Source organism: Ptiloglossa arizonensis, chromosome 12, assembly GCF_051014685.1.
Source record: "Ptiloglossa arizonensis isolate GNS036 chromosome 12, iyPtiAriz1_principal, whole genome shotgun sequence".
NCBI lineage: Eukaryota > Metazoa > Arthropoda > Insecta > Hymenoptera > Colletidae > Ptiloglossa > Ptiloglossa arizonensis.
The window spans coordinates 3,934,776-3,955,225 of record NC_135059.1 but is presented as its reverse complement, the minus strand read 5'-3'; the positions used below and the strand labels follow the sequence as shown (position 1 = coordinate 3,955,225).

Here is a 20,450-nt window from a genome sequence, read left to right as displayed (position 1 = left end):
TAAAAATTTTAGACGATTAGATAGCGACTAGCCGTACCTTCGACACGAGTCAAACTTCTTAAATAAAATATTGTAGATTCGTAGTCCCTTGCGCGTACTTTTACCCCGTACCTTTAAAAGTAATTCTAGATTTCCAAAAAAAAACGCAAGTAAACTTTCCATAGGTGTCTATCCTCATCAAGAATAAATTTTTAATTTGCCACGCACAGAGCAATACCGTCTGGAAAATTTCAAACTGCTATCCGCTAGAGGACTCGCTCGACACTACTTTGCCAGTGTGTAACACGCTTCGATTCCACCCTCGATCTAAAATTACCGCAAATACCTTGGCTAAGTATTGTTTCGCTCGTTTCGTAAATCAGCCGTGTTATTGTCCTGCGCGAAACACGAGGATAGCACCAATTTCTCACGTGGTCGCGAGGAATTCGATCCCCCTCGAAAATAACGATCGTTGGCGGCGCGAACGTTGTTATCGATTTACACGAGAAAGTCGGCGATTCGTTGGGTTTCGTATCGTTAAGAAACCGAACGTAATTGTAAACCGAAAGTACAGCGTGCTTGGACAGAACGGAACTCGGCGATTAAAAGGGATTAAAAAGATTCCCTCTGTTCCCCGTACCGTTCCTCGTATTAGAATTCTTTTGCTCGTTGGAACGCTCGACGTAGCGTTACGAACCTATAAAAATTCTCCGGGCGAAAAGTTTGTCGCTATTGAGAAAAGAATCGCCCGGCCGGCGAGCGTTCGAGCGTTCGATGGTGGAAAGAGGAAGCGAGCTGGGGGCGGAGAGAACGGAAAGCTGACCTGTTTAAATTTCCGCAAGTGGTACGAAAAATATTTGCATAGACGGGGAACCGCTACCTACGTGTGGTTCCTCGTTGCCAGCGGGGAGACAAAGCGATTCGACCGTACGCCTTTGGAATTTAAATAAAAAAAAAGAAAAAAAAAGAAAGAAAAGACAAAAACCGCGCTCCGTTCAAATATTTCATAGGCGTGGAACGCCACGAGGTATTTCTCGAGCGGTCGTTCCGCACAGAGGAGAAACGAACGTTTTATCGTTCCTTGTACATCCATGGCCGCTTGTTTTTCGGCCGTGGTATCGATTCGGCAATTAAAACGTAATGCTACATTCACGAGCTCGAATTGAACGCGCCTCTAGAACTTCGAGCGTTCAATCGAAACGATCCGTTTCCAGTGAACGGGCATAAATCAGGCTGTCTGACTAGGTGGGCTCTACCACTACTGGCAGTGGACGTGGAACCGGGCCACGTGACTCGACGTTAACGCCGGTACAGCTGAATGCGATCAGACTGTACATTCCGTTACCGGGTAACGAAGGCCTAATTTATCGCCGGTAGCTCGTTGGATTAATTCTATGACGTTCGCTTTGAACCATTCCGGTTTAACGGAGCCTAAGCGAAACGTGGCTGTGTCTTTCGTTAACGCATTTCTAGAAAACGACGAAACGTATCTATAGCTCGATTTAAAATCTAAGCCACGCGATATCGCGAAACGTTCGCGGTAAGTTTCGGTACGCTGGCCACAAAATTTACCATATCTCGCTTATCGTTGCTCTCGCGACAAAAATGTGTACGTCGAAAGTTACTCGAAATCGAATCCGGAAACTTTTTCATAGTATAACAATTATTCACGAAATCGATGGTAATCGAGATACAGACGTTTCCTTTTTGTATCACCCCGTGAAGACGAGCAGCGGCAACGCTCGCGTACTCGTATGGCAGATATTGAAACAATTTTGAAATAACTTTCCGGAATAAGTTTCGCGTTCGACATTTTCTCTGCTGGGGAACGTCGAGACGTTCCGCTGGTACGAGATAATACGTATGGAAAGAGAGGTAATGTGAATCGGATTTACGAGGAGCAATGGTCCACCGGGAGAATATTTTATGGAGATCGAAGTGGAGTCCGTGGTACGTACCTCGTCGGCATCGGTCTGCGCGCGGGTTCCTCTGGTTCCCGTTCCGGGGGTGTTTCCCTAGGGGGTGGATGCGCAGGTGTAGGCGTTGGCGCGGTTGGTCGTTCTTCCACCGTTTCGGTCGCAGGTGCGGCTGCGGTTTTGTTTTGCTTTTTGATCCTGGAGATCTCGTCGTCCTCGCTGGTCTGTCTCGCCATCGCTGTCGGTACCTTTCTGACCTGTACCTACGCGATAAACAGAAATGTTTAACACGGCCGGTGGAACGATATCGGTGAAAGAAAAATTTCGAATCGATAGCTCCGGTTGTCGCTCTTTCTCCTTTCTCTTTCGCGCGATCGCGGTGAATTATACGCCGGACGGGTTACGTGCTTGCAAATATGTTAGGAGAGGGTTTTTTTTTCGCTCGTGCTGAGCATGTACTTCGGTATTTATGCGGTAACACGCGCGCGCGCTCCCGGTGAATTAATACGCCACTCCGATTCCACGGTTCGCGTTAAAACGCGATTATAAATGAATGGGTAGTCGTTCGTGGGACGGTGAGGGTCTGTCGCGAATGAACTCGTGAAGGAAAAACGAACATTTCTGATGGCAAAAAGAAACTGTATTCGTATCTTTCATTTGTATTATAATAGGATAATCTTCTTCTTTTTTTTTTCTTTTTTTTCTTTCTCTCTTCTTTCAGTTTGTACAAAATATATACAGCATCTGGCTACACACTAAATTTATCATTCACTCGTGTACGATATTTTCGATTATTTACATGGCCGCGAATCCAGAATCGTGTGCACGTTTCACATTGCGTCACGCTTCTGTCTTCGTGAAATATCGAATTATTTTTAAGCTCGTTCGGATTTATCCCCTTTACGTGTCCGTAGAGGAAGCGGATATATTGTACAGGTATGTATATAGAAATAGGATATCGCCGCAACTGCGTTTGTACACACGTTCACTGATCGAAAATTAAGTTCCCGTTGAATCGCGTCCAAGCGACATAACGCGAGATTTCGAAGCTACATTCGTTGTGCTCTGCCCCGTCAAACTGCCGCTCACGATCCATCCCCGTATTTCGCCTGCCATAATAAGGGAATCCGTGGGAAAATTCTGTGGTGGAATCACTGTCAAAAATAAATACGAACCGTGTGAAATTGACGAACATCCAATCGGCGATTTATTCTCTGATTATATTTCTAATGAACGCGACGTTCAATGGACTCGCGAGCGAATCGAATCGAATCGAAATTCACGATTTATGTATCGAATTATCTTTTGGAGTGCCGCGATACAATTCTTCCTCGATTCGGAGAACGGAAGACCGAGACGGCGAACAACGACGTAAGAAATACGCTTTGACCGCGAGCGATGCTTCAAAATGTTCGGATTTCGATCGCGCGATTTATAAATACCGCGATTTCCCTCGACACGGAATTTTGTTTCCTCGAAAACGCGGAACCTATGAAAGCGGAGAGAATATTTTCGGAGGTGGGAGCCGTCCGGGAAATCAATAACCACCGTTAAAACTGAACAAACCGAGTGGTCTCGGACTAAACGGAAATGCGTTCTTTTCGAATGGAATCCCTTGATTTGGATTTCCTCGTATCGCGAATCGAAGGGTCGACGATATCAACACTTTCCATTTGCGACAAAAATACGCGTTAAACCGAAACTTTTCGCGCCTTTTAACACACTTACTTCGTTCGAACAACGAACTACTTATCGATAACATTCCGATATTGCACCAAAAATGGAATCGCATCGGATAGATTGTTGAAAACGAAAAATATAAACAAGTTTCGCGCCTCGTTTCTGCATCGTAAAAATAGTTTCTAATATATAGACGTGATCCCGATATTTTAAACATCGCGTCCACCGGTTCGAGAAATACAGATTCGAGAAAAACGCATTGAAAATTTCCTCGTGAAGCTCTATGTATTCGTGTAAGGGACTTTTCAGAGGGTTCGTGTATTCGTTGACTCGTTCAATTACGACTCGCGATTGGAAAGGCGTTGTTTCGAAACTTGAAAAAAAGAAACAAAAAAAAAAGAAAAGAAAATTTGCGGTGCACGCGCAGTGTGTTTCGATCACGAGACTGAACGCGCGATCTCGAGACGTTTCGTTCCGTCGATGGTAACGAGAAGAAACAGTGTACCGCGGAGACTAGAGAATGTGGTGTTTGAACGTAGAGTAAAAAAAGAAATAAAAGGAAAAGAAACGGAAATGCAAACACGGGCCGAATAATTCATCAACTAACCTGAGGCTTCGGTGGTGGAGGTTGTTGGACAGGATGGGGAGCTGGCTCCTCTTTCTTTCTCTTCCCGGCTCTTTCGTACTCCTGAAGCTTCTTCATGACGCGCGGCGAGTCGGTGAGACGAAAAATACCCGAGAGTGGGCCACGGGCCGCGTCTTCCGTGTCCAGGACGCGTTCCCGCAGCCCCGAGGTTTCCTGAGGCGTCGAGGTGAATCTTACGGTGGACCTCGTGTCACCATCGGAGTCATCGCCGTCCCGATGACGCATGAATCGACTCCTGTACCTGGACTTGTTCCTCGACACTTCGTACTCCGGCGCTTCGTACCTGTGCGAGTGGGAACTTTCATTCAGCTTAGTTTTCCCTGAATCGTGAGCTTCGAAACCGTTAATGTCCTACGCACGGAGGGGATTCTCGATCGTTGAGTATTGTTAATATCGATGTCGAGATCGCGCTTTACGAATGTGTATTCACGGTTAATATCGTTAATATTTGTTAACATCGACTCGTATGCGTGCCTATTGCACGTGACGTTCACTCAGAACCCGATCGATCGTCCGATCTTCGAATCACGATCGCCTTGCGCTCTTAAAGAGTCGAGCCAATTTGATAAAAATTGTCCCAACCTTTCTATTTTCGTTCCAAGTTAACCCTAAACCCGCCCAAGTATTACGTTAGCCGAACCTTAGGTCGTAGGAAACCCTTGCGTCATCCGACCTACACGTTCACCGACTCGCGTGTATTGCGGATAATGTATCGCGAATGACGCACGTTCGACCATTGTTTCGGTAACGAAGTCCTACAGCTTGTAACGGTAATTAAACGGAGAAGGGTTTATCGTCGAGAACACGTTATTACGCGTTATAGTTATCGACGCGTTCTCACCTGTACACGCGAATGTAAAGTTCTCTTGAAAAATTCATTTCTCGTTCGTCGTTGAAGAATTTTCGTCGAAACTCGTCCAAGTTACCGAGACAATTTATTTGTTATTTCAACCTGCGTACACCGTTTCATTCGCTTATTGGCGATCGAACGACGATTCGACGATAGTGCGATAAATTTATTCGACGCATCGATTCTCGCGAGAGATTTTTCTAACAAATTTGGAAAAGAGCTGAAAGAAAAAAGAAGAAAAATGATACCGTTTCTAGTTAGCAATGATTTTTTATTTTACGCCCGTGTAAATTAAATCGCACATACGTATGCATAATACGCTATTCAGAATATTCAGTTGACCTACATAGAACATTTTACTTGTGCACAGTTAAAAGCATGCACCGCGTTCAATGAAATTACTACAAATGTAGCGTGGTCTGTGGCGGACGGTTTTCCAACTAAACGTTGGTAACGAACGTGTTGATGAATAAAAAACAGTGGATGTAAGGTATAAATATTCGTGAAACGAACGAAACGAAACAAAACGAAACAAAAATACTGTTTTTTTTTAAATTCAGAACGGACATTGCGCCCTGATGCTTTTAGAATATTTACACGCGAGGTAGGCTCCGCGATTTCTAAAGCTTTTTCGTACACCGTATCGGTGAAAGTAGGTGTACGAACACTTTATCGGTGGACCCGAATAAGTTAAACATTGTACAGTATTATTCGACCGGGAAAGTTGTATAACTTTCTGGTGACGCATTTAAATATTACTTACGTCCTATCGTTGGCCAAACATCGACTCACGAAAAATGAAAAACACCCAAATTTCCCTTCATCGAGATCGGAACATTGCGCAGAGTAGCGTAAATAAAATATTTGAATCGAGAATGAAATTTAAAGGGAACAAGGACCTCGAGCTCGATTGGTAATTCACGTCGCGCTGTTCGAAACTACGAATACTCGAATAGTCGGTCGATCGGTGCACGAAATATTCGAGTAACGTTGAAACGGTAAAATATACAAATTCTAGGTAATATTTGAACGGTCGAATCGTTGGAATATCGGTAAAAATTTGACGAGCCGTTCCCTAGGTGAACCAGCGTCGACGAAGACGTTATCGGCGCGATGTTTGCCGGCGATTTCAAACGTAGCCCTCGACAAGACTGGGGAAGAAGATAGAGATCCTCTGAAACGATTCTCCGCTGTCACTAACAATCCTCCCGAAGCGTCCACTCGAGTCGAATCGAGGAAACTCGACTATAAAGCGAAGTAGTCTCGGTAACGCGACGCCATCGTTGCTCTGGATAATCTCGAGTGACGCGTATCACGGTACGCCTCGCACGTAACGAGTTTTAATTTCTCGATTATGCATTCTGTTCGATGACGGGCTCGATTTACGTCGAGAGAAACAAATTTAACCGCGGGTACGTTATCGATCGGACACGAAACGCGTATTTAAGGTTCCTCGAACGAGAATTTCCTCTTTAATTTCACGCATGGAGGAGAATCACGATTCTCGTCTTTAGCGATTAATTCGCCGAGCGGAAGACCCGTGACTGAAACGAAATCGGCGCGATTCGTGGCGCGCAGATTTTCCGAAACTGGGTTATCTGCTTTTCGAGCCAGAGCGCGCGGCAACAGATCCATCGTGTTTATCCGAGTGTTGCTTAATTATCGCTGTACAGACCAGAATGGTTCCGCATAATGAGAGAAGATCGGAAAGGAGGGCGGGGCGTACGTTGGCGGTAATTGATCCCGTTCAAATCTGTACAGCGCAGCCACTCGTGTTTGGGAAACGCGAGACGCGAAACGTTTTCCGCTCGCGAAACCCGGAATTGTTCACCAAACGGGAAACCCTTCTGTGACGACGGCGCGTGCGACGTCGAGAAACAATTGTTCTTTTTTTTTTTGCAAAATATCTATCCACGACTCGTTCGATGTTTCATTTCCGTTGATTTTTCTTTCGGAGTCGGTTCTACGATCCACGAGTTTAATCCTTGTATCGCGGTGAATTAATAACGGTAGAAGAATCGTGTGTATCGGTGTCTCTAAAATTGTTTGTCAAGAATTTCGAGAGGACGCACGTGTCTCCGATATATTCCTCGATTCGTTCCGAGTTTGGAACATCGAACGGACAAGTTACGAAAATAAAATTTTAGTCTCGTCCGCGTTTCGTCGGTGGACTCGTCTGCGAGGCTGACCCAGCGAACCTTGCCTTGGACGATATTTTTGTAACTTTTTCATTTGGCGTTCCAAACACTCGGAACGAAACAAGTAACGTATCGAAGGTAGGTATGTGTGTGTGTGTGTGTCTGTGTGTGCGCGTTCCCGGAATTCTTGACAAGAATTTCGTAGACACAATCGCGTTACCGATATATAACGTTCCAACGGCCATTACTTTCTTAAATTTTGATTTACGAAGGAACGATATCGGCCGCCTACGGTGAATTTATTCGTCGGGTACCATCGACGATCCGTGTATTGTTCGATATTTTTTCGTTCGCAAGAGTGAATATTTAAAATCGATTCCCGAGAAATCGCGGAAAATTACTCGCGGTTTTCGCGGTCGAACCATTAATCGAATTTCGAGGCCGAGAGTAATTCGTTAAAAGCACCTTGTTTTCCAAGGTACGGAGAAGTAGACGAGCAATTGAGAAAAGAACGAATACGTGGAGGGGTTAAACCAGTTGCTTGGGAATATCTTCTCGTTCCGCTTTTACCGGAGCCTCGCGATTTTCATTTCCGTCGCCGTCGAAGTGGAACTCGTTTTGTCGAAACATTTAATGAAACCTGCCCGAGAAAGGCACCCTCGACAACCGATAAAAGAATTTTCAATTACCGTCACTCCGTTGGCGGACGTAACGTCGAGTTACAGTTTCGAGATGTCGTTATACAAATTTCGGATTCCCTCGAATCTGTAATTTTCCATACGGTGCCCCGCCAAGTGTCCCGCTTAAAAATTTTCAGTTTCGTACGTTTCTCGTCGTGCGTTTCACTTTGAAATTCTCCATTCGTTACGCGCGCGTCCTTTCGCGAATCACCGAGCTTGATGTAAATGCGAAACGACAACGAATTAATATTTTATAAAAGGCCGACGATGAATCGTTTGTACGATATTAAACCGGTTGATATCGCGCGATGTGGTAAATTATTACGTCGACTAGGAGGTAAGTGGGTCCTTCTATAATAGATGGCTACGGCGTTTCCCTCGACGTGGTTCGACGACGTCCGCGACGTCCGCGCCAACGTGCGGTGTACAGCACCCTCGTTTCGGATGCCTTTTGCGCGTGTATTCGAAAATTTATAACTCGAGGGCAAAGCTTCGAACGCAATTTCGGTATTCTTCATTTTCGTTTCATTTTCGCGCGTAGATTCCTCGGTCCGTAAAGTTTTCGATATTTGTCGTCGAACGCACCGAGTATATCTACGCGATGTTCTTTTTAGCCGAACACTGTGGAATATCTCACTGTGGAATATCTCACGAAGAGTCAAAGAAACATTCTCGTAAGTGTTACCCGGTACGATACTCGAATCATTTTTTCGTTATCCTCTCGCGAGACGTTTCATCGTGTTCGAGTGATATAAATTTGAGGGTAATACACAGGCCCGAAGTACGCGAATAAAATCAAATAAACGTGTTAGCTGAACAGTGGGCCGAAGTACGCGAATAAAATCAAATAACAAGATAACGAGTATATCTACGTGATGTTCTTTTTAGCCGAACACAGGTAGAATATCTCACGAAGAGTCGAAGGTATCGAAGAAACGTTCTCGTAAGTGTTACCCGGCACGACACTCGGATCATTTTTTCGTTATCCTCTCGCGAGACGTTTCATCGTGTTCGAGTGATATAAATTTGAGGGTAATACACAGGCCCGAAGTACGCGAATAAAATCAAATAAACGTGTTAGCTGAACAGTGGGCCGAAGTACGCGAATAAAATCAAATAACAAGATAACGAGTATATCTACGCGATGTTCTTTTTATCCGAACACTGTGGAATATCTCGCGAAGAGTCACAGGTATCGAAGAAACATTCTCTAAGTGTTACCCGGTACGATACTCGGATCATTTCTTTTGTTATCCTCTCGCGAGACGTTTCATCGTGTTCGAGTAACATAAATTTGACGGTAATACAGTGTGCCGAAGTACACGAATAAAATCAAATAACAAGATAACGAGTATATCTACGCGATGTTCTTTTTAGCCGAACACAGGTAGAATATCTCACGAAGAGTCGAAGGTATCGAAGAAACGTTCTCGTAAGTGTTACCCGGCACGACACTCGGATCATTTTTTCGTTATCCTCTCGCGAGAAGTTTCATCCTGTTCGAGTAATATTATTTTGACGGTAATACAGTAGGCCGAAGTACGCGAATAAAATCAAATAACAAGATAACCGATCGTTTCGTAGTACGATATCGCGATTTGTATTTTCCGAGCCGAACGAGGGAGCGTTTGGCGACTGGTGGACAGCGGTGTGCTCGATAAACGTCGCGAGATTAATCGGTTTCGAATGAAACGAAGCGCGTTACGATCGTCGTAACGTAAAAGAAATTTCGAACACTGGCGCGAACGTTGCTACGACGAATTCGCGTGCTGTGCAGTTTCACGTAGCCGATTATCGGTGATTATCGGTCGGAAAATTGGCGAATCGTGAGGGTGAAATTGGTCACGCGACGAGTCAGTCGAATCCCGGTTTCTTCTCGCGGGGTCGAGTGAACGCGAAACGTGACCGTCGGCTTTCGCGCCGGTGTTAATTACTGTTTATTACGCGGCGCATTATATCAAAAGCTTTTCATTTACATTTTGACGAGGTGGTTTAATAAAACAGGCAGCCGCCGCCGGTGGTGGTGTATAACGCGAAACGGCCGGTAATTAAGCTCGACCGTGCCTATTTCGGCCTCGAGGAAGTTGTTCGCGGCCCACGCCGCGGAAAAAGATACGGCCGGACGAGAGCCACGTGTATTTATAACGTTTGCTAGAATAGATATGTGGGACATCCTGAAAAATGTATGCCCACCTCGGATACCGTTTGGCGATAGTCCAAAGTAATCCGCGTCCACGGTCAAACAAGTTTTTACCGGTCGGCCAGTCGGGACCGAATCGTACGTTTCTTCCTTTGGCTTCGACGATACGGCTCGAGACACCTAACGTCCCGTCCTTGAGAATCTGTCGATTATTCGATCACGAGACTCGAATACGTTCGATATCCAGACACGATCGGAGACAGAGTGAAAACAGAGCTTGCACTTTTAATTTTCTTTCGAGAAACGTTCGACGGACGAACATTTATTTTTTCTTTGTCGTAAATTCGTCCCACGAAAAATGTCTGTCTACGAACGTTACAAGATTTCGATGGATGCATTGCGCAACGCTCTTTTTCCGTAAGTGACACACACGTTTCGTATGTTCGAAGGTCAACTTCTTCGAATAGAATTACGTATCTCGTTTGCCAAAATTCCACGGACCGTTCGATTCGAATGTAAAAATGTATCGAGCTTCGACGATACCGAGTGTAACGTTTAACGAGGTATTTCGTCCGGTTTTTGAAAGTTCCCCACCCGGAGATTCAATATCGTCGAAAATGCTCTCGTTGTACGGCACATCGAGCACTCGAGTCGAGCGAAGCGTTGCAAGGACAATCTTCTAATCGATGGATTGGGCGTGACGGAGAATTTCTATGGCCACGCCGTTTACCGGACCGAACACCACCGGAGGTTATTTTCTCCGCGATGTATTAAGAAATATAGTGTATCGGCAACAATAGCACGCTACGGGAAAGAACGAATTCGCGAAACGTGTATTCCATTCGATTCGGAAACGGTTCGAAATACCATTTCCGCGTCGATTGATCCTCACTGAACACACTTGGTCTTTCGAGGAACAGTCGATGTTTCGTGACAGTTGAATTTCACGAGGATGTGAATTGATCTTGATAACTCGCAGCTCCGAACTTTGTGAAAATACGATTATATTACATGGAAATCTTAAAGAAATTAAAAATCGACACATTAACTAAAAGATTGAAGGTGTCTAAACAGAGAAGCTGCTTAAACAATATACCTATGAAAAGTGAATAATTTGCGTCATTGTACTAATTTACTCACTTTGGTCGACACGTGTAAAACACACCTTGTCTTGCAAAAATCGTTATCTCCGTTCGATGTAACGCGAAACAAATTCTCGAGAAACGAAGCAAAACTCGTGTCAACTATTGAATTCAGGCTGAATAGAGATCGATACACTTTTTACTTGGATTTGGGCATTCTTTGTCCAATTTTGTAACGAAAGCTGTGACATTCCATTAAAAAAAAGAAAAAAGAACAAAATCAACGTTCGAATCTTCGAAACGGCGAATCTACAACACACATTTCGCGCGATACGTAATTTACAAATTATTCGAATCAAGCTTATTAAGTGCCTCATTCGTGGTCGTTGGAACACCGATTGACTCTACTCGTCACTTCGCTACCAACTCGATAATCGTAGAGCAAAAGTACCAAAGCCGATATAAGTTTCCCAAATATAAAATAAAATTCTATTCGCGTTACTTTCACAAACCATGCTTTTAAATGTTCAACCGTTAACAGGTTACTCTTTGCCAGGTGTATCAGTACTGAGGTGGGATTTCTCACATTCTCCACCAGAGAGGAAACCGACTGTTTCCCGCAAGTTTCCGTACCAGCTCCGATCGGTATATATAAGATCCTTTACCGATCTCCCAATACCCCAGTGTATAAATCAGGGCCTGCTGGGATGCCTTACCAATGAATCCACTAATGGGCCCGGATGAAACGCTCTCCCTTTTCCTATTTTCGCATTCTCACTCTTCCTCCTTCGCATATTTTACAATTACGGTATCCATAGATCCGGTATCCACGGTATCTAATTATATTAAAATTCAAATTGGTCCAATCGCTAAAAATCTTGGCAATCGTAGTTACTCGGTGCTTCCACTCTACAATTATTCTTTCCTACACTACCTAGCCATAATTCGCGTCATTGTGCTAATTTACTCGCGTTGGTCGACACGGATAAAACACACCTTGTCTTGCAGAAATCGTTAACGTTATCTCCGTTCGATGTAACGCGAAACAAATTCTCGAAAAACGAAGCAAAACTCGTATCAACTATTGAATTCAGGCTGATCAGAGATCGATACACTTTTTACTTGGATTTGGACAATCTTTGTCCAATTTTGGACGAGGTAACTCCCAGAAAATTTGCACAATTCTACGTCCTGGATAATTCAGTCGTCTGAGGAAAAAGTTTCAAGAGATACGTTCTACGAACAACAGTTCCGCTGGAAATATTGCGCGAGGAAGATCCTGGATCGTTTTAAAAACCGGTTTGGAAACTAGTAGAAGATGGTGTTCGTTTGTTCGCGCGTGACACGGGGAAAAGTGTAAAGAAAAGCGAGCAAAATAGATAATTACTCGTATTCGGGCAGGTATCGATTTCTCGCGAGCCTTTCCTCCTCTTGTTGCCTGTATTGGGAAGCCAGACGATGGTCGCTTTTGCTTCTCATGAGGCCGGGCGATCCTCCCGGTGGCGCTAGGCTACTCGAGCTTCCCAGCAATCCTCCGCTTCCGGTCTCCGGCTTAATATTCAGCTCGCCGTAACCCGCTACGTGGAGGACCAGCTGGTTCGGATCGTGAGCCATCACGAAACGCACTCGCCGGCTGTAATCCCCAGCTTCGTATTCGAAGTTCCTGAAAAGCGATCAAAAATTAACGATCGGTCGCTGGGATCCTCTATAGTTATCGAACGTTTCGTTGCAATTATCACGAGTGTGTACTGGAGATATCTGTATGCGATTATGGTCGAATGGACGAGCGTTTGGAACGGAGAGGAACAGATCTAGGGAATGTCGATCGACGAAAATAATAAGAGTGATCGTGCGATGTAAGAAAATTAGGTGGTTAAATAATTAGGTGTAACGGTGATATTATTGATCTCTCCGTTTATTTAACTTGTCGACCAGCCTTTGTAATTCTCTTTGGAAATAACGTAGCTCGAGATAGATGACAAACTTCACGAGAAAATTCCAATGTATGCGAGTTACTCCATTTCCAAAGAGGAGTGCAAAGCTATTGTTAAACGGAGTAATTGTTTGTCTATCTATCGGTTGTTCGGAAAGTAGTTTCGTTTATTTTGGTGAAAATGAAACACGACTCTTTAGAACGTGTAAACGTTTTATTAAATTATATATTCTCCGTTTTGGAAACTGAAATGACTTTCCGAACAAGCCAATAGAATCGAGCGAACGATTGCACCGAGAGTGAACGAATTACGCGCGTAAAGTTCAGGGCGTTTCAGACGCGAGAGATCTACTTAAATGTATTGTTATTCTAATAGAGCGTTAAATCTGTCACAACACTCATCGTAATTATTTAAGAAATTATAAAAAATGTAATTGAACTACTGCTTATACAATTGTACTAATTGTACAACTTGAATTCAGAGAAACGATATTCCGGGAAGCGTTTTGTCCGATCTAGTTGCACTTGACAGAGTTTACAGATTCAACGTGTTCCGCGTCTCATCTCGTGTTTAACATTGCATCGCTTTTGAGGTTTCTCCTTTAACCCAGTTCTCAGTATCTTTGCAATTGTATGTTTTCTTATATCGATTTGGAATATTAATGATGAATCGGGGCGAGGATAACACGCACTGGTTGCGTTTATAACTCTTTGAGATGACCAGGATCTATTCTAGAGTGTTCGCGTGTTAGTACACTTCGAGGCGTTTACGCTTGGATCGTCGATGACGTACCAGAACTACTCGCTCCGTTTACATTTTGACGTACTTGTTTCGTAGAGAGAAAGCGAGATCAGTTTCGATAGAAATTGCGATTCCTACCGAATCGAACGCTTTGGCGAGCCTTTACAAGGACTACGACTAACGATAAACAAAAATCACTCGACATTGTTTACATTTCTCTTACTCGTAGTATCGTGTTCCCCGTAACTACGATACATCGTTCTTGGGAAAGTATTAATTCCTTCTACGTCGTTTGTTGTTACCCCGATGGCAGAGCTGGGAAAATTCGATTCGAAATAATGGCGGGCAACTATTGAACATAACGATTCGGAAATAAACAGAGCATCGTTTATTTGAAATAATAGCTATTCCTGTATCGTTGTTTATAACGCTTTCCTTTCGTTTGTAGTTGTTACAGGTTACGCTATTTATCTTTCGAGTCATATGTATTTTCTATCGTCAACGTTTATCCCAAGGATACCTCGAACATATACGAATAGAAGCTCGGGTAAACAGAAGCTCGATCCAAGATTGTCGATTTATTAATTCAAGAAAAAGTGGCTCCAGGTTAATCCTACCGGAGAGTCGTAAAATGGATATTCTCAGACCCTCCTCGAAGACACTCTGCCCACCTTACGAATACGCGGTTCCTTCGAACGTCTCGAATTAACTAATTCCGAGAACCGAGCGGAAGCAATATTTTAACCCCATTTGAGAAATTAGTAGCGTTTAAAGAGTCGAGGAAGTGAATTTCGCGGCGACCACGGTCCCGCGAGCTAATTAAAGAGAGAGGTCTGCGCGTGAAAATTCACAGAGGATTCGAAATCGTTGAACGTTCGTTGCAGAGCCGTGCCGGGTATGCAGCTTCTGCATTTTATATCGGAGAGACGCTAACTTGTTTCTCCTCTCGTGGCGTAGTTTCCACGGTGTATTTATCGCGGCACCGTGAAAACCAGCACGGCAAATATCTCGCGAAGTTTCTTTCGCTTACGGCCGGTTCGGTTCGGTGTTTGACAATCTTTTCCCCGCGAGAGTGATAACCGCGACGGGGCCGCGAAACACAGCAGCGTTTAAAACGGAACCGTGTACTACGGATCGATGCACGTGGTCGCAACGCGGACAAAGTTACGGAGTGACTGAAAATTTCGATAAAAGGTTCTATTCGATAAAAGGTTCTAAACTCGACTCGAGGTCTCCTGGTGTTCTTCCCTGAAGAGAGGTCCACGATAGGGCGATCCGTATTTTTGCACCGTGGAATTTCATCGGTTTCGTCCACTTTGGGTGGTTGCAGTATACAGGGTGGTTGGTAACTGGTGGTACAAGCGGAAAGGGGGTGATTCTACGCAAAAAAGAAATCGAAAATATGGAATAAAAATTGTTCGTTTGAGGCTTTCTTTTCGAAAAAATCGACTATGAATTACACTTTATCACGTGTCGTTATAAAGGGTCTCACTGTAGATCGTTGTCTCGATGGATATTATCGCAATTTAACTTTCTTTTTGCCGTAACGGAAAATTAGGAATACATAATGAAATGATACGAAGTAATCGTAAAGTTTATTATCACAAAAATTGCTGAAAATATTGCCCATTCTGCCGAACACATACCTCTCCTCTTCTAATTTAATTTCTATGAACACTTTCTAACGTATTCGATCGTTTTAAAGTACGAAAGGCTACGATAATCTTTTCTTTCAATTGCTCGCAACTTGCGATTTCTTCAGAATAGACAATTGATTTAATATGGCTCCGTAAATAAAAGTCGAGCGGAGTTAAGTTAGGAGAGCGTGGTGAAAACTCAAGCTATTGTTCCAGCACGACCGATCCAGCCTTGGTAATGTTGGTTTAAAAAATCTCTCACACGACGACTGAAATGTGGTGGTGCAGCGTCTTGTTGAAAAATTAAATTTCCTCTAACTGCGATAATATCCATCGAGACAACGATCTACAGTGAGATCCGAAAATTCAAAGTCGATTTCCTCGAAAACAAAGCCTCAAACGAACAATTTTTATTCTATATTTTCGACTTCTTTTTCGCGTAGAATCACCCCCTTTCCGCTTGTACCACCAGTTACCAACCACCCTGTATAACGAAACAAATCGCGTATATTTTTGAGCTCGGTTCTCGACCTTGGTTTCGAGCCTGCTCGTGTAACTTGTCAGTTTTAAGTCTTCGGTCGGAAACTATCGTACGATATGTATATCGAGACTCTGTACAGATTGTACAGTATTATCTATAAAAAGAGGATTAAAAGTGAGGTTAACGGAAAATTCTCTCGTCATCCGATCCACTCGTATCCCGCAATAATTACTTCACCGTGTATCGGTATTTCGCTCCGTGGGGAGGCGAGCGAAAAAAGATCGCAAGAACAATTTTTACCATCCATAACCAACGGAATCAAGCTGGCGTGCAGCTGGGAGGGTGGAAACTTCCGCGTGATATCGGAGAAGCGATTTGGAAAAGAGCGTCGTTACGCGTGCAAACGGCGCACGGAATTGTTATAAAATTAGAACGAGAGTTTCATCATTTTCCAAGTGCACCCGCAAAGTCTGGGCGAGCACTCCTCGGAGAATCGCAACTTTCCACGGGGTCGAGAACGGTAAATTGAAAGATTTACGACCTACCCGCCGTTCCTCCCCACCCCTTTGTGAAATTTCATCGATCTGTAGCGATCCGTAAAATTGCCGGTTTAAAAATGGAAACGGGCGTGTCCTCGCGTTCAACGGATTCGCGAGGCCCGCGAAAATTCACCGTTTCTGTTCGCCCACCGTTAAATAATTATTTTCTTTCGATGAATAGAGTCTTTTAAAACGCTCCGTGAACTCAGGCTATTATCTCGCGCGTACCGTATTCTTCCCGAGTTTCTTTCCCCGATTGTATTTATTCAAAGAATAATAAATACTCTTTGTAACGTTTGCGTCGCGCGTAACGGGCGGAACGAACCGAACGGTGAATGGAGGCAAATTTAACGATGAATGGAAAGTTAGACGTTGGCGTACGAGAAATGTGATTTATCGTCCCGTTGTATGAATTATATTTCACGTCCTGTTGTAACACCGGTTCGTGGGAGTGGGTACCGCCTTTATTCCGCGTGAAATTTATGGAAAGCGAATAACCGCTGCGCGAGAACCTCGAGCGTCGAATGTTTCGATATTCATCAAATTGCGAGGATCGCGTCGTAGCGGCCCCCCGCGATTAAATTTTAAACGAGGGAAAAATTAACGACGCGTGCTATCTTGCTCGTAACCGCGGCAAGAAGAGCCGCGCGGTTCGCGTCGACATTGAACCTGACGCTCGATAAAGCAAGAAAAGCAAAATACGCGACTGGGAAATTGCCTCTTCGCGGATAAAATTCATCGTATTTCATATTCAAGGAGCAGAGGGGTCAGGGGATCGTTATTCCCCGCAGAGTCTACAACGAATTTTCGAGGAATCGGGATTTCCTCGAGATTTCGGTGTCGTTCGAGAACCACGAGGAGAAAGAAGACGCGGAGAGGAAAGAAAATAAACGAACTCCAAGGGTTTCCCTTTTTAATTTTCTCCGGTTCCGTCGCTTACGATCCGTAGCGTGCTCGAGGTGTACTTTGGATCCGAAAGGGTGATTAAAATTTTCGAAACTACCGTTCCCGCTTCGATGTTCGTTACGATTCCGATTCGACGTTCGTTGGAACGTACTATTCTAATAGTAGAATAAATTTAATTTTTTTTATATAAAAGTAAATTTAAATCTAATTATATAAATTAATTTTTCAATATCCGAGGACATTGAATCTACTATTATTTTTTAAACCCTCATGTGTCAATTAATCTCGATACATTCATTTATTATAAGATGTATCATTGAATAGGCATCGGCTTAAGATTGAGATACGACCTGCACGTCATGGAATCTCAATCATTAACAGCCATGTTCCACGGCGCGTAATAAGAATTCGAAGTACCTCCCTCCGCGTCGAAACGGAGATATTCGAAGGAGACGCAACGCGGTAAAAGTTGACGGTGTATTGCTCTTTAACTCGATAAATTTTAATCGCAATCTCCGTGAAACGGACCGCGGGTCCCGTAAGTGTACTACGCGAGCGTTTCACCGTATAATGGGTATCGCGGAGAAACTTATTTTCGTACAGGATACATAACGGAGGGCGGGCCGCTTTACTCGAGGGCGGCATTAGAAAATAAAGGATTATACTATTCTTCGGCTCTGCGCGCTTCGAGGAATCGTAATCTCGATAAGAGAGTGTGTATATATTTATTTATGTATTTACCTTACGGGAGAACACTTTGGTATATGTATACGATACACGGAGAAATAAGTAGCGATATGTGGTAGCAATAACGTGACGATAAACAACGACGGTGATTTTCATCGACGAGGAACGTTCATGGAACGTCCGACGTCATTTTGACGAAAGTTCGTTTGTTCTTGGATTTGTTAAAAATAAAGGATACCTATCTACTTTTTTTTTCACTTCCAAACTTTTCCGACATATCGGAAAATTTCTGAAATAAATTTCATACGGCTCACGAGGGAAAGTACAATCCGCATTGGTAAATACAAATTGATAAAAAAAATAATTTTACCACCGTTGTTGTTCTCAAAATTTCCGTAAAAACGGGTAAGCTATTATTGTTCGAAATTCGTTTATCCAGCATCGATATTGCGCATATATCGACGATTAATGACAAAGATATTGACAATTTAAACGATCCGCTTGGAACCACAATGGATAGTCCGTGTAACATGCGCATCGGCGTTTACAAGCGATTGACTTTAATTAATTTAGTTACCGATGCGTGCACGCCGTTATCGTCCATTGAAAACCGTGCAAAATTCGTTTAAAAAACGATCCGCTAGTCTTACGGTGCACATACGATAGTTTACAAAGTAGACTAACTTTCGAGGGTAGTTTTTCCTTAAATTCGCGTTATCTCGATGAAAGAAAGGACAGATTCTCGCGAAGCATCGTTAAAATTGTAGATACTCGCGTCTGCGCACGATTTGCGAAAAGGCGTCGCGGTCAGGGTAGTTCGAGATACACTGTCACGCGGGATTTGAAGGCGCGTGAAAAAAAGGTGAGGGATTATGGTCGACAAACCTGATGAATTCCACCGTACGGAGGAAGAGCTCTTTTGTGTCGAGGAGTTCCGAATCGTCCCACGGCACGTTCTCATTGATGTGAGCCTCCGCCAAATCGCAGTTGCTCTGGATATTCGCGATTTCCAATTCGAGATTCTCTTTGAGCTGAATCAGGCCCCTGAGCTCGGTGCTCAAGTATCGATCGACCTCGTTACGCAGATGTTCCGTACGGTCTTTCAAAGCCTTGCTCAGCCTCCGATAAATCTCGTCCACCTCTTCCGCGACCGAGGCGCAGTTTGTTTGCAGACCCAGTGTGTTTTTCTCCACCAGAGCCAGCGCGTCCTGCAACCTGTGCAACCCTCTGCGAATCTGAAAAGAGGATTATGATCGGATCGATGAGAGTTCCGCGCGAAAATTTCGTATAATTATTCATCGAGTTTCTTTCGCATTTTTTTTTCTTTTTTTTCGAGAGAGAGAGAGAGAGTACCGTGCAATATTTGCGAAATTGAACGCACTCGGACTATCCGTCTCCCGGGATTTTTGCACAGGATCTCTGCGTAAAAAATCAACGAACTCTTTCCGTGCTACTCGCATTATGGAAATGAAACTACCGACGCACACGTATCTACGACCGTTCCTTTTGTAAACTATTTTTCATTTATGGACAAATTCATCGTGGATATACATCGCCCGAATTCGAATAGCGACACACTCCGGGAAATATTACATATTTCTCGTATCGAGATTAATATTATCGAAGTTTTCGATACCCCAGTCGGCCATAATATTTGCAAGGAGCCCGCCCGACGATGCGGTTCCTCCAATTTTTGTCAAATACTGCCACTGTACGATATCTCGTCCCTTGTGGATAATATGCAATAAATCGTTACGATCCGGGATGTTCGCTACACGTTTGAAACTCAGATTGGTTTTATCTGTGTACATTCGAATCCGTTCGATAACTATCGACTAATTTCATTGGTGCGAGTTTCGATTTTTTATACATTTTATGCAATTTTTGAGACACTTGTTACAACTTTTATTTACTTTCTCCGAACGTATCACCAATCTATTACTCGCGTTGGTACGGGTAATAGATCTTTTGTTTTCGATGATCGTTTTTCCAAATATTGCAAGAAGTCGTGAACTTTGAAACTTTTGCAAACAGAATTCAGATATAGTCACGATTACGGTTCGATTTCGTAATACCTCAACATTCAGACACTCGAATACAGATGGATAGTCTCTGATACATTTGTCATCCGCAGAACCATATACTTGTATCATCGCATTAGTTGGATGTAATAAATTTCAGGATCTTGCCTAGGGTACTCTGTAACGTATCGCTTCTTTACACGCGTAAATTAAAGACGAACCCTCGACTTTCCTATTGTATAATATGCAAATTTGCTAACTTTTTGCGCAATGATATCGATTTTTTAAATCCCACTGCGTCTCGTTGCATTCGTACAAGTTCCTTTCGTGTGTCCATTACATATTATTCTTCTGTATCCAAGTGTCTCGATTTCGTTAACGAAAACATTATTA

At 43.6% G+C, this 20,450-nt stretch overlaps 1 protein-coding gene across 10 annotated transcripts in view; it reads right to left on the bottom strand.

The window, feature by feature from the left end:
- The window catches only part of Tn (tripartite motif containing protein thin), a 96,510-nt gene that overhangs the window by 19,168 nt on the left and 56,892 nt on the right, over positions 1-20,450 (bottom strand). For 8 of the 10 annotated variants that reach the window (XM_076323914.1, XM_076323915.1, XM_076323907.1 and 5 more), the window contains 4 exons: positions 18,922-19,271; positions 12,499-12,774; positions 4,183-4,519; positions 1,938-2,158 (listed from right to left, as the gene is read on the bottom strand). In XM_076323914.1, coding sequence (XP_076180029.1) covers positions 1,938-2,158; positions 4,183-4,519; positions 12,499-12,774; positions 18,922-19,271 — 1,184 coding nt within the window. The remainder of the gene's footprint in view (positions 1-1,937; positions 2,159-4,182; positions 4,520-12,498; positions 12,775-18,921; positions 19,272-20,450) is intronic. The other 2 variants (XM_076323916.1, XM_076323912.1) reach the window with 1 other exon arrangement.